This window comes from Anguilla anguilla, chromosome 19, assembly GCF_013347855.1.
Source record: "Anguilla anguilla isolate fAngAng1 chromosome 19, fAngAng1.pri, whole genome shotgun sequence".
Lineage (NCBI taxonomy): Eukaryota > Metazoa > Chordata > Actinopteri > Anguilliformes > Anguillidae > Anguilla > Anguilla anguilla.
In genome coordinates this window covers 14444381-14458413 of record NC_049219.1, presented here as the reverse complement: position 1 = coordinate 14458413, position 14033 = coordinate 14444381, and the positions used below count along the sequence as shown (strand labels likewise).

The 14033-nt window shown below is 51.0% G+C and overlaps 1 protein-coding gene across 8 annotated transcripts in view; it reads left to right on the top strand.

Moving 5' to 3' along the window:
• The first annotated feature begins 258 nt into the window (after nucleotides 1-258).
• LOC118219129 (myotubularin-related protein 5-like) overlaps nucleotides 259-14033 on the top strand; it is a 53341-nt gene continuing 39566 nt past the window's right edge. For all 8 annotated transcript variants that reach the window (XM_035402053.1, XM_035402049.1, XM_035402048.1 and 5 more), the window contains exons 1-3: nucleotides 259-469; nucleotides 12793-12878; nucleotides 13712-13849. In XM_035402053.1, the coding sequence (XP_035257944.1) occupies nucleotides 415-469; nucleotides 12793-12878; nucleotides 13712-13849 (279 nt within the window). In that variant the 5' untranslated portion in view covers nucleotides 259-414. The remainder of the gene's footprint in view (nucleotides 470-12792; nucleotides 12879-13711; nucleotides 13850-14033) is intronic.

The window sequence follows — 14033 nt, the reverse complement described above, 5'->3', positions numbered from 1 at the left end:
CCCATTGAGGCTTCCTTTTTTTTCCTTTATCATGTCCGCAAATGTGAAACTTTTGCAGGACATAAATGATATCGACTCCTGTCGTATTATTTATTTATTTATTTATTTGTTTATTTATTTATTATTTTTTAAAGCAACATCATTTCAGTTATTTCCATAGCGAGTGTTCTGCATGAAAATAGTTCATGTATCATTCCGGTCGCGCGCCCCTCCCTGTCTGAGCCTCGCGGCGCAGACTCACTGCGTTCTGCTGTCAGAGCGAGAACGCTGACAGTATGGCGGCGGGGTGCTGCTGGAAGGATGCTGTTGTTGCTGATGATGTCCGTCCAGCCACCAGAATGTGAATTAAATATCAGCGATAGAAGGAAAAGAAGCAAAGAAGGGTCTGACGCCGTGTTCTCCTAAAGCATCGACATGGCCAGGCTAGTCGACTACTTCGTGGTGGTCGGGTACGACCTCGATAAGAGGGGTGAGTTGTTGAAGGCTGTTTTTCTATGTGGACTCCTATAGTAAACAGGAGGCGGGGGTTAGGGAGGCGGGGACCGGCCGGGACGGGACGGGACAAAACAGCGTGCCCTGTTCCGAGATTGCAGCTCGGTCGGGCGCTAACTAGCACCCGTGGATGTCCAGGGCCCGGGCAATGATGTAAATATAGTTAGTATGTTTAAAAAAACGTTTATTCAAGAAACAAAAAATGCCTATTTAAAGAGCATAACGCAACAGGGTGAGAGAAAGCGGTTTAGTACTTCTGCTGTCATGCACCGGATAATAATATATTAGGAGAGCTGCAATAGACTGTTTTGTAAAGCTGACGCTTTAGTTTACTAGCAAAAGTTTGACTAGTACGACTCTGCAGCTTGACAACGTTGTCAATGGGGATTTCCTCGAGCTCGCGAGCCTGCTACGTAGATGTCTTGTCAATCAAACTTGTCAGTCCAAAAATAAATAAATAAAATTATATATATAGTAAATATAAATATTTACTATATATATAAAAAGTAAATATAAATATTATGTATATATATGTGTGTGTGCATATACATATAAATATATATATATATAGAAGTCTGAACGGGCTGGTCACACGGAAATGTTACTCTATGTAAGCTTACGAAATTCTACAGAAGTATGACACCTGCTATTTTTGCAATGATGCCGAGGGACAGGAGTCCTGTAGCTACAGTACAGTTGTCTGTTGAGATGCCTTCGCGTGCTGCCCTGGATTCAAGATAGCCCATCATCGGGTGCACTGGCATGAAAAATTCATGCTGCTTTCAAAAGTTGCATTATTGGGAGCGGGCACTAGGAAAACTAGAATGCATTGTGGCTATGACTTATTTATAAAATGTGAAGAACTCTGAACATGGCAAGCATTCGCTGTGCAAACGCAGTTCAGGTCTCATCTGGGGGAACTGAGCCCAGTTACAGTGCTTGTTCATGCTAAAGAGTTACATACAGCATATTACAAAAATATAGATTATTTGCAGTCTTTTCAGAGGGAGTTAAAGTTATCTAACATGAAATGGCTCAGTGCATACACAGTGCATTCATTTGCACTCTTGAATCCTCTGGTTGTGCATCAAACAATTCATTAAACATCTTTTAAAATTATACTTTACATATTTGCTAATACAAGCCAACTATGAGGCAGAATTGAAGTTGTGTGTCACCAGTAGCCTATATGGTCGTATAGAAACGCTAGTATAGGAAGTTGAAACCGAGGCCGTGTAAATGTAATGAAATGTGTTCATGATCTGGGCTATCCTCACAGGGAAAAGTTTGGATTTCACCGAATGAACTGTTCAGGCTCATTCTCGCCCCTGCACACTCTCAGCGAAGGCCACGTGTGCCAGCAGTGTGGGCTAAACGCTGACCTTACCTCGCCCTTCGGACACATTCTATTCTTTGCCGTTTCGGTGGATGTCATTTCCTCAGCAGTTTCAGCTGTGAGAGGAGCTCATTAGCTAAAGGCCGTGGAGAATGCCTCCCCGTCCCTAATAATAAATGTGCTGTGGTATCTGGCTATATCTGACCTTACAGCTGTGATGTCATATGGGTTGCCAGGAAACAGTGTCTGTGGGAAGTGTGTGTGTGTGTGTTTTCATATCTCGCAGAATCATCATAGCAGGTTTGATGAGTAAATGCTGCTGGCGTTGTTTCTTGTTTCCGAGGGGTTAGAGATTTAAAATCTATTCGCTTTGACGGACATGCCGGGTCACAGAATGTAAGACCGTTGGAGTGCTCAAGACCATGCTGGGCACGATGTTAGATGGCCTGGCGGCGTTGCCTACATCGCTGAATGGCTTCCTCCTGTCATCTGTCGGCTGATGTCCTTATGTACACAGCACCACGCTCTGCAACCACATTTGTTTGAGCGTGAAGATTTTGGCACACCTACCAGCCCTTATTAGGGCACATTAAGAGATGGCAGGTGCCCTTAGGGACAGAGAACAGCGCCCTCTGATACATGGTTCATTCGCTGTCTGCACTCGTTTAATGCTTAGTTTTGCAGAGAATCCCCAAATGTTTTGGCGAGGGGGGCGGGTTGGACTGACACGGTTCCGGGTGGAGCAGCTGAAGGTTCTTGCATTACGCCACGCTGCTGTGGGCTGAAGTCATTCTCTGAGCGTTGGGGAACGCCCCTGTCCGAAGGGCTCCATTCAAACAGGAAGTGGAGAGCAGACCCGTGGGGAAGACGGCCGACGGTGGGAATCCAGATTCTCTGTTTTCATAGATGCCCCGGCAGCCACACAGCTTTGCATTTTCCCATGTTGCTCATATTCGCAGTCCGTATTCAGTTCCTTTTTTTGTCAGGGGGGGGATCACTGTCCCCCTTGGTCAAGCACTTCCTGCTCTGGAATTTGGCTGGAAGTGGAGGGGAGAGAGAGCGGGATGAGAGCGATTGTAGGCTGTTCATTATTCATGACACACAGACGGTTTTAACAAATGCCCTGGCAGGATGGATGAAGTGCTTTCATGTGCTCTCTCTCTCTCTCTCTCTCTCTCCCTCTCCCTCTCTCTCTCTCTCCCTCTCTCTCCCTCTCTCTCCCTCTCTCTCTCTCTCTCTCTCTCTCTCTCTCTCTCTCCCTCTCTCCCTCTCTCCCTCTCTCTCTCTCTCTCTCTCTCTCTCTCTCACTCTCTCACTCTCTCTCTCTCTCTCTCTCTCTCTCTCTCTCTCTCTCTCTCTCTCTCTCTCTCTCTCTCTCTCTCTCTCTCTCTCTCTCACTCTCTCTCTCTCTCTCTCTCTCTCTCTCTCTCTCTCTCTCTCTCTCTCTCTCTCTCTCTCACTCTCTCTCTCTCTCTCTCTCTCTCTCTCACTCTCTCTCTCCCTCTCTCCCTCTCTCTCTCTCTCTCTCTCTCTCTCTCTCTCTCTCTCTCTCTCTCTCTCTCTCTCCCTCTCTCCCTCTCTCTCTCTCTCTCTCTCTCTCTCTCTCTCTCACTCTCTCTCTCTCTCTCTCTCTCTCTCTCTCTCTCTCTCTCTCTCTCTCTCTCTCTCTCTCTCTCTCTCTCTCTCACTCTCTCTCTCCCTCTCTCCCTCTCTCTCTCTCTCTCTCTCTCTCTCTCTCTCTCTCTCACTCTCTCTCTCCCTCTCTCCCTCTCTCTCTCTCTCTCTCTCTCTCTCTCTCTCTCTCTCTCTCTCTCTCTCTCTCTCTCTCTCCCTCTCTCTCTCTCTCAGTCACAGATTGGGACCGTGTCCCAGGTCCCGTGGTCCGCTCTTTGGTTTTGGGGGAGTAGCTGTTTTCTCTGGTGGTGAATTTTCCATGAGGGGGGGGAGGGGGGCGGGGATTGTGTGCACAGTGTGTTTACACGCATGCTCAGCCTCCTCCTCCCAGAAGCTGGGAATCCCAGGTTGTGATTGCAGTTGCGTCTTGGCTGTTTTCCTCTCTCCTCCAGGCGGCTGGTTTGTGAGCCCGGGGCAGCTAATGACAGGTCTTTGTTGGTAATGATGGCCCGTTGCCGCGGTGCTGCTGGATAACGCGGCGCAGCTGTTTGGTGCAGGTTGCTTGAAGCGCGTGAGCTTCGCGGGCGAACGAGGGGAAGGAGAGGGTAGGGGAGCGCCGTGTGATTTTGGGTGTTGAGGAATGTCACACAGCAGGTGTAGGCTGGAGGAACAGACCCCCCTCCCCCCCTCCCTCCACCAAAACCACCACCAGTGAACCCCCCCAGATTCCTTCCAGATTTCAGGGGGGGGGCTGCGGTCGGTCTCTGTCCCGGCGAAAGGGGGTTTCTGCTTCGGCTCAGGGCCTCGTTTCCGGTAACACTTCTGACAAGATCCCTGGTGTTCAGAGAATGCTGCTTTTGTTCTAGCGAGGAGCCCTGGGTCTATAACAGGACCCCTCAGGCGATGCTCCCCACTTTAGGGCCCTGTTGCTGTACGCTGGAGCTCAGTCCACTGCCAGTTTGGCCCACAGGAGGACCTGAGACCAGACTGTGGGGCTTCCTTCATTCTCCTCAGTACAGTGACTCTGCAGACTTGTAGAGCACACTGTTCAACTCGGTGCACACAATTTGAGGAAACTGTACTGAGTTGAATGGTGTGTGTGTGCGTGCATGCTTGTGTGCGTTTGTGTGCGTGTGCGTGCATGTGAGTGTGCATGTGTGTATGTGTGTGCGTGCATGTGCGTGTGCGTGCGTGTGAGTGCGTGCGTGCGTGCGTGCGTGAGTATATGTGTGTGAGCGTGTGTGTATGTGTGTGTGTGCCTGCGTGTGCATGTGCGTGTGAGTGCGTGCGTGCGTGCGTGCGTGCGTGCGTATATGTGTGTGAGCGTGTGTGTGGTTGTGTGTGGTGTGTGTTCTGGTCAGTGTGTTATTTTAAGGAGTGCCACGGGGCCCCACTCCCCAGGGGACTCTGGTCTTGCAGCAGCACAGGGAGCCTCCATTGCGCATTCCCGTCCCCAGGCATTGGTGGTCTTCCCCAGAATTCCCAGAATGTCCTCCCCTCTTTCCCCGCCACACATGGCTGGGAGCCTCTTCAGTAACCCGGGCTGCCTTCACCTTCCTTCACCAATCCTAGGGGTCAAAGGTGCTGTCACCAAAAGAAAGATTGCTGTCTTACAAACTTATCTCTGTCGTGTTAACCAGTGGTGCTAACTATTTCTGTTCACCTTCTGCCTGTATTTCATCGGGGCTAGTGGTCTGTTAACCTCATTCTGCGGAAGGCAGAGGCCAAACCACTGACACTTTTAGATGGCGCGTGCGCAAACCCACACACACACACACACACCACTGTCAAAACCCAGCATGTGCTTTGTGCAGTATGTGCAGTGGTGTGCAGTGGTGTGCAGTATGTGCAGTGGTGTCAGTGGTGTGCAGTGGTGTCAGTGGTGTCAGTATGTGCAGTGGTGTGCAGTGGTGTGCAGTGGTGTCAGTGGTGTCAGTATGTGCAGTGTGTGCAGTGGTGTGCAGTGGTGTCAGTGGTGTGCAGTGGTGTCAGTGGTGTCGCATGTGCTTGTGGAAACCAAAAGAGAAAAGGTAGCCTAAAATGCCCTCTTTTTTATTCTGCTGGCTCAGCATTTCTGGCCATTCTTCCGGGTGCTCCGTCCGTCTGTGGGTTTCTCCAGGTTAAGTAATACAGTAATCATAACGAAGCTGTTGCCGTGACGATTGCCTGGTATTACGCGGGGACTCTTGGATGCCGTTTGCTCAGAGGAAGCTCCCGGCTCGTGCAGAGCCAGATTGGAAGTGGAGGGTTTTGTATTGAGCCGAGCCCGTGTGCCTGGGCCAGGGAGGAACCCGTCAGGAGGCTTTCTGAAGCCTGGCTTCAGTTAGCGGTAGTGCCTGGGGCCCGTGAGCCCCGCCTCTTGGCGGAGATGACTTGGCCAGAGCTCAGATTAGGGGTGGAGAACCTCTGCCTCAGGTGGAAGAGGGAGAAGTGAACGACAGCTCCTGTGTGTGGGGGGGTGTGGGGGGGTGTGGAGGGGGTTTGTGGTGGGTGTGGGGTGGGTGTGACATGGGTGTGGTGCGGGACGTGGGCCTCTGTCTCTACTGTGTGCGCTAGGGCTGTACCTGCGTGCCTCGGCGGGGGCGGGGGGGGGGGGGGGCTGATGAGAGCAGGCGTACAGGAAGCTGAGGTCACAGAGCAGAATGCGTCGCACCTCCAGTTTCCTCCTTATATAGGCACACGCCCGCCCGCTCAAACCAGCTCCTCCTGGTGCAGACATGACAACAAAATATGACCTAAATAAAAGCCCATGCATCAAAATGGGAGAGGAGGAGGTGGGGGATTTTTAAATGAAGGCCATACGTGGTCATGGCACTAGCCCTGTGTTTTTGAACAAGGAGTTGCCGTGGTTAATGTAGCTTATTGGCCTTGTGTTGTTTAAAATGCTCTGTCTTCTCAGTTTAGGTTCATATATGCAGACTATCTGCAACAAGCAGCACTGGTTCCATCCTCGCAGGCTAGCTGTTCCTGAGCGGAGCAGCGTCACACGCTAGCTGTTCGTCAGCAGTGGAAGGTGCCTCACATTGTTCAGAGGCTTGGCAGACGCTTTTGTATGAATTGATAACTAGAGGTCAAGAGGCTGACTGTGTGGGATGATGGGACAGATCAAGGCTGGTTCTGTGTCACGGGTGAGATTTCATTCCAGGCCCGGGCCGAGGGGCTGTGGGGGCCCCAGCGCAGCGCTCCTCTGCGTGAGCTGACCCACTTCTGGGTCAAAATGTAAACGGCGCCAGATCCGCTAAGCAGGTCTAAGGGGGGTGGGGGGGTGGGGGGGTGGGGAGGGGCGGGGGATCTTCAGTCGTAATTGATGAAACGCATTAGAGCCCATTGGCTGCTCAGTAAGGAGGAGGAGGAGGGGAGTGGGTGGAATAAGCAGGATTACGCTGTCTCTCTCTCTCACACACACACACACACACACACATAAACAAACATACACACTCGCTCATACATGCGTGCTGACGCACACAAGCGCACAGCACTGTGACCCGTGCGTGTGTGTGTATGTGCATGTGTGTGTGGCTGGGTGTGTACGCGTGGGTGTGTTGCTGTAGTTTTTTCCGAGGTTGCAAGGTTTGCCATATACTGCATCATCCTTCACAAATACAGCTGTTTACATACCTGGTCACAGAGACAGTGCAGCTTTTGTTTACTGGCATTTAGGAGCTTCTGTATTAAATATTAACTTCACTGTTTAAGTACCAGCATGTTCAGGGTCTTTACCCTTCTCTCTCTCCTCCTCCCCCTCTCCCTCTCTCTCTCTCACTCTCTCACTCTCCCTGTCCCCTCTCTCCCCCCACCCCTCCCTCTCTTTCTGCCTCCATTCTGCAGACGGTTATTAATAAGAGCAGACTGATTCATGTAAATATAAAACTCACTTCCTGTTTGTGAATAAGGGCGGGGGGGCATGTCCTGTTCTTCTTTCTACCTGCTGAGGAATGTGGGGCAAATAGTTATTTATTCAATACTGTTAAGGGGGGGGGGGGGTGTCCTTCTGTTTCACACCACCATGCGTCAGTACAAATGAAATGAAGCATGAAATGTATGTAAAACTGTAAGTTCCAAACAACATAGCTAACGCTGCAGTATTTTTGAGAAGCCAAGGGAACATGGCTTCTCCCCAGCACGAGCGTGCAGACGAGCTTTCAGACTGCGTTCTTGCACTTTATTCTGCTTCAGAACGTCAGGCATCAGATTGCAGATAGATTAAATCTAAAATGGAATCCCAGGAAGCGGTAACTGATTCCCTAGCAGCCTGCAGGGCCGTGAGTTTTCTTGGCTGCTTATCGCTGTGGGCTTTCCCAGCTGTCTGAGTGCCGGTGATGGGTGCTATGAGCTCAGTGCAGTTTGCAGTGCGCTGAGTTTTGCAGACGGAAGAGACTCAAGCAGTACGGGAGCCCGGCTGTTTTGATTTGCGACCGCTTGAGTGTGGAGTCCGACCGATTGGCTGCTTTTCGGTCCCGTTTTCCGCGGCGTTGACTTTTGGAACGACGTTGTTTAGTGCCTTCTGCGTCGGTGGAAGTCCCCTGTTCCCAAAGTCGCAGCCCTGTGCCCTTTCACGGCAGATCTAAAGTTTACAGTTTACGTGGACAGCGGTCGTCACGGTGATGTGGCTGCGGTGGGTGCTTAGACTGGAGACCTTCATCAGAGAATTCTTGTGGTTTGTGCCAGCCACGGTGGAAGTCTTTATCACAAAAATAGGAAGGGGGGGGGGGGGGGGCTGTGGATGGGTTGGCGGCTGTGGGGAGGTCTCTGTCTAAGTACTGACAAGAGGAATACAGACAGGAGTACAGACAGGAGGAGTACTGACAACAGCACTGACTGGAGTAATACTGACAGGAGTACTGACTGGAGGAGTACAGACAGGAGTACAGACTGAAGTACTGACAGGAGGAGTACAGACAGGATGAGCGCGCACCACAGGAAACCTTTGCGGAACCCAAAACCCGCCACAGCCGCTGTGTCTGCCAGACCGTGCCAGCGCTTCCGCTTCCAGAGCCGCGCGGCTGCCATACCGCCATGATTCAGCCCTGCGTCCCACAATGCACCTCTCCCACCCCTGTGACTCACGCTGTGGTCGCACAGCGCTGTGTCGCGTGGACGTTTCTGCCACACAGCTGTGTGGAGACGCTGGCAGCTGCTTAATGTTCTACTGCGGCTCACCCGCTATAAAGAAGCTATTGGCTACAGGCTCTGAGCTGCTTTGTCTATGTATGGACACACTGATCTTTATAGCACAGGCTCTGAAGCAGTTGTCAGCATTTCTCTGAAGTGACGCTTTGCTCCGGAGATAAATAAAAGAAACAGCCCAATTACAGAAGCATGTGCAAAGCAAGTGTTTGCACTTATAGTGTATATACATCTTAGTACATTTAGCATTTAACCTTTCCCTGGTACGCCCAACGTCCAGCAGTTTGCTGCGCAAGTTGAGCAACAGTTATTTGCTCCTTCTGATGAATCATGGCCTCATCTTGGTGGGGCTCCTTTGGAGGCAGAAGTCCAAGCCAGCTGACTGACTGTAACTCAATATTGGCTAAGTCGGAAGTGAGCAGTGGTGCTGTGCCACAGCTACAGTCCCTCTGTGTAAGGGGGACACTGCCCTCTAAGCCCAGCGTGTGCGCGTGTCACGCACAGTAGATGCTGTTCCCGCCCTGTTCCAGGATCAGCTGGGCCATTTCTCGAGGAGGGGGGGGGGGGGGGGTGTTTGGGGGGGCTGGGGAAGGGAGGGTGGGTCACGGTCCTTGAGCAGAGCGGGGTTCCTGCTGTGAGGGTAAACTGCATTCCACGTCCAGTTTGAAGAGTCCTTTCCCAGGGAGTCCTGGACAGGAAACTGTTTCATAATGTCCAGGGCCGGCTGCCTGTAAAACTTAGAACTGACTTTCAGGCAGTCAGGACCGCCCCCCACCCCCCCATTCTGCTGCAGCTCACCAGGCCAGAGAAGAACATTTCTGCCTGTGTAATTTCAATGCAATGTCTGCACCAAGTCACTTTTACCAAGCAACTATCGTCAACCCCAATGTAATGAGAACTTCCTGCATGAGAACTACTGTCTGTGAACCACCTGACTTCCCCATTCTTCCTTTACGTCATTTTCGTGTGTACTTTCGTCATATCAGCATGGGAAAATAGTCTGTTAAAATGTCCCTATGGGTCCCAGGACAAAGGTATAGTGTGATTCTGCTGTGATGAACATGAATGTCTTTGATACTAGTTGGCGATTAAGTTCAGTGTTCATTGTGGACTGAAAGTGGCAGTATAAAGTGGGAAGGCTGATTGGTTTTTCACTCAACGGCTCCATTCTTGAGTCAGGAATGAATTCTGTCTCTCCACAGGGATTTCGGGTCTAAAATTACCCCCCATCCCCCCTTCGCCCGCCTTCCTCACACGCCCTCATGTACCCCCCCCCCCCCCCGGACTCAAGCTCCAAATGAAGTGTAATCCAACTCCGGCTCTGCAGCAGCGCTCCCGTTAGTGTGGGGGGGGTCACTGCTGGCCTTTGTGTGGCCCCTGCCCCCATTTGCATAGAGCATGAGACCGCCTTTTCTGTCGTCATGGTGATCAGCGGGTGCCCGAAATAAGCCCCCCCCCCGAAACACATGAACACAAAAAAACAAACAAACAAACATGCATACACATACACATACACATACACATGCACACCACACACACGCACACACACACACATGCCCGCCCACACAGAGTACAGCTGCTCCAGGCAAGCCAAGTCCTGTGTTTTGATATCGTGGGTAACTGGGACTTGAGATTTGTTGATAAAACCTCACAAAAAGCCTGAAGCTACTCAATACCCTCAGTGAGCCAAGAATCTTTTTTTTTTGTTAGTTTTTTTGGGCATCCCCTCGAACATGAATGAGCAGACAGCCTCAAAGCAGACTACATAATAGCAAATGACCCGCATTTTGGACCATATCAGCATTTTGAATTACTTGGGCTTCTGTTTATTGATTAATCAGGCCAGATATTTATTTTCGTGAAATACTGGTATATACAAAAAGATGAGTAAGTATTTGGGTTCCCATCAGAGCTTACAGTACGAGGCTTGCAGCAGAGTGCAATGTTCTTAACTGAACGTTCTAATGCTGATGTAGACATTGGTACCTGCAACGGAAATCAATGGAGTTCTGGAACACTGTCTTAGAATTTAGGAAAATAAAAAATCCCAAAACCGTGCTATTCAAAGGGATGAGCTGCTGGACACAGTTAAGACAATCTGATTGAAATTATTTTAAAATGCTGTTGGACGGTACAAATTTTGTTTTCCTGTGAGATGAGGGCTGGTGCGCTGCATCACAGGCTGATCCTGAATGTGTCAGCAGAGCAGACTCAGTGTGACTTCCTGTCTCCGAGCACCGCATGGTGTGGGCAGGGCTGGATGTGCGAGAACTGTGTGTGTGGGCTGTGGTGTAGGCCTGAGATGTGTGTGTGTGTGTAGGTGCGCATGTGTGTGTGCATGTGTGTGTGTGTGTGTGTGTTTGTGCGCGTGTGTTTTTCTGTGAGCGTGTGTGCGCGCGTGTCTGTGCGTGTATTTGTGTGTGAGCACACGTGATGTGTTCCGTTCATTAAGGAAATTTAAAGGCACACGCTTCCTATTAGCTGACTCCACAGGCCCCAACACCTTTTCATCACTGGAAATACCGGACATGGACCCTCTCAGTTGGCAGGGCGCCATTTTGGCTCCTTCTTTGGACAGGAACCGCTGTAGTATTTTTTGAATTCCCGCCCTCCGACGGCGAAGGTGTGGACGTCGGTTACTTCACGTCTCCTTTGTGGAGCGGAGGTCACAGACGGCGCTCGATGCGGGACGCGAGCGGCGGTATGACCTTATCCCTCGGGGCGCTGGCTGACTTTCAGACGCTCGTTATGAGCGCGCTCCAGGGCGCTGAGGCCTTTCCGCAGGCCCACAGGTGACTCTGCCGGCTTATCTCTGCTTGTGCAAGCGCAGTGTGGATAAGATAACTCCCGTGTCGCGTAAATCACCTCGCTGGGGTACGTGCGAGTTTCCAACGACGGACATTTAATTATAATATAATTATTAATTATTCACCTGTTATTATTTGTTGTATGCAGGTTATGGATTTATCCGCCTTCAGCCGTTGCGTCATTTATTCGATACAATAGGGTGTATATATAACATAGACTTAGCCCCCCTCAGTGTTGAACTCTGATTGGCTGGCCCCCCAGTATTTGGTAATCTCACCTGTACCTGCCCTGGCTGCATCTCAGGCACAGTCTCCTCACTACAGAGACCTGCTGGCAGCTCTCAGTGATCAGCTCTGTGTGTGAATTACGCTGCTTTGACCTGCTACAGCAGCACTAGCTCTGAGGGTGTGGTCCTTTTCCAGAGCCTGTACGCACTGCTAAGTTTATAGCGCTATATTTACCCAGAGTGAGCAGGCGCAGTGCATCCCGGAGCTGCTGTCACTGCTCCGTTTCTGCACTTAAAATTGTGAAGCGTGTGCGTGTGTGCGTGTGTGTGTGTGTGTGTGGGTGCCTGTGTGTGTGGGTGGGAGGGTGCGTATGTGTTGCTGTCTTGTTTTCCAGGTTGCTAGGTTAGCCATATACTGCATCATCCTTCAAAAATAGAGCTGTGTTATGTTTATGTACCTGGTCACAGTGACAGTGCAGCTTTTGTTTACTGGCATTTAGCAGGTTCTGTATTAAATATTAACTTCACTGTTCACTTCTGTTTAATTAAGACTGTGTGTCTGTCTGTCTGTCTGTCTGTCTGTCTGTCTGTCTGTGTGTCTGTGTCTCTCTCTCTGTCTCTCTCTCTCTCTGCCTCCACCCCATCGGCATGCCATCCTGAGGGACCTATTTCTGTGTAACAGTCATGCATAGGCCCAGGGCCCTCAGGACTGTATCCACACACACACAGGATAACGATAATTGCATTACATTTACATGCCCTGGTAGTGACCCGTAAATGGTATTTGGATGCTGCTGAAGTTTGTTTGGTAAAGCGTATTTTTGAAGGACTGGAGAAACTTCTGTTTCATTTCAAGGCCGACACGCGTCATATTTCATTGACATGTGACATAAACCTTGAGTCTGTGTCGGGCTCAGCTCATGAGAAAGTGAATGCAACCCCCTCAGTCAGTTTCAGCCTGTGTGCCATCAGGCCCTGACCAGTACCTCCACCCAAAGGTGCTGCCAGGGATTGTGGGTCCCATGATAAGATCTCCCATTGGGCCCCACCACCACAGGCCACCCCATCACTGCACAATTACAGCATTTTTTTTTTTTTGTTGAGGGTGCCTGTCAGTCAGTCAGGGCAAGCGACCCTCTCCTCATCATTTCTTCTTACGAAACCCCCCCCCCTTTTCCTCTCTCCCCAGGGGCCAGCGAGGGCCAAGGCCGTATCCTGCAGCGCTTCCCGGAGAAGGACTGGGAGGACAACCCCTTTCCCCAGGGCATCGAATTGGTAAGCCCCGCCCCCCGCCCCTTCCCCCTGCCGACCTCGCTCTGCCTCCCAGTTCCCTCCACATATCACTGAAGATGGCTCCCTGTAGGCCCGTCACCGATGACCCATCCCGTTCTCAGCGTGAACCCAGGCAGAGGTCACTGGGTGAGAGCGTCAGAACGGCTCCAAATCCGCTCCGCTGCCCCAGGAAAAGGAGCCTCCTCTGGGCCTCAGTGAGACGCTCACGTCGGGGAGAGCAGTGCTCCCCGCTCTCGCTGTAACCAGCGCGCAACAGGGCTTGATGTCTGCTTGCAGAAATCTTTACCACAGCCCACGGACATTGTGCTGTGCCCTCCCCCCCCCCCCACTCATTGTTACTTTGCAGAATAGTCGCGGTGTATCAAAAGGACACGTTAGATTTGAGGTTTTTCCGCTTTGCATTTTGGGGCAGGTGCTCTGTGTAGAGTGCACAGTGCAGGACGTGGCAGAGGCACCGCTGCGTACAACGTGCAGGCCCGTCTAACCTGTTCATCTCACTCAGGGTGTGAAAGACTGCGTACGCCTTTTGATTTGAATTTTGTAATCGTTCCATTCATCCTTGTGTTTGCTTGTGTCCCTTGCTTTTGCTCTGAGCAATGTATATTGGCATAATGTTTGTTGTGCTTTTCTTTTGATGTGTGGAATGTTCTTAACAACAAAGAGAATAATAAGAAAGTTCAGTGGGTCCCTGTGGAAGCTCCAGCCACTAATCAGTCACGGCAAAGAGCTTTAATGCAAGTGTCTGCTAATAAACGGCCTGAAATGCCATTTGATGGAAAGCCTCCGGAATGTTCTTCTCTCTGTTTCGGCGGTAGTTCTGCCAGCCCAGCGGGTGGGAGCTCGCCTCCGAGAGGCTCCCGCCGTGCTTCTTCATCGCCGTCCTGACCAACATCAACTCCGAGCGCCAGTACTGCGCCTGCTTCACCTTCTGGGAGGAGGGCGATGACGCAGAGGTGGGTGTGCGTGCGCAAGTCCGCGCCAGTCAGGAGCTGTGGGAACCCGCGCTCCGACGAGTCTTTTAACCCCCTAAAGGTGCGAGGTCACAAATATGTGCGCTTGCTGTAGAATTTTCTGAACTGGACATGCTAATCCTGATGTAGCAATCACCGGTGGTAACCGACAGCAGTGGAGTTCTAG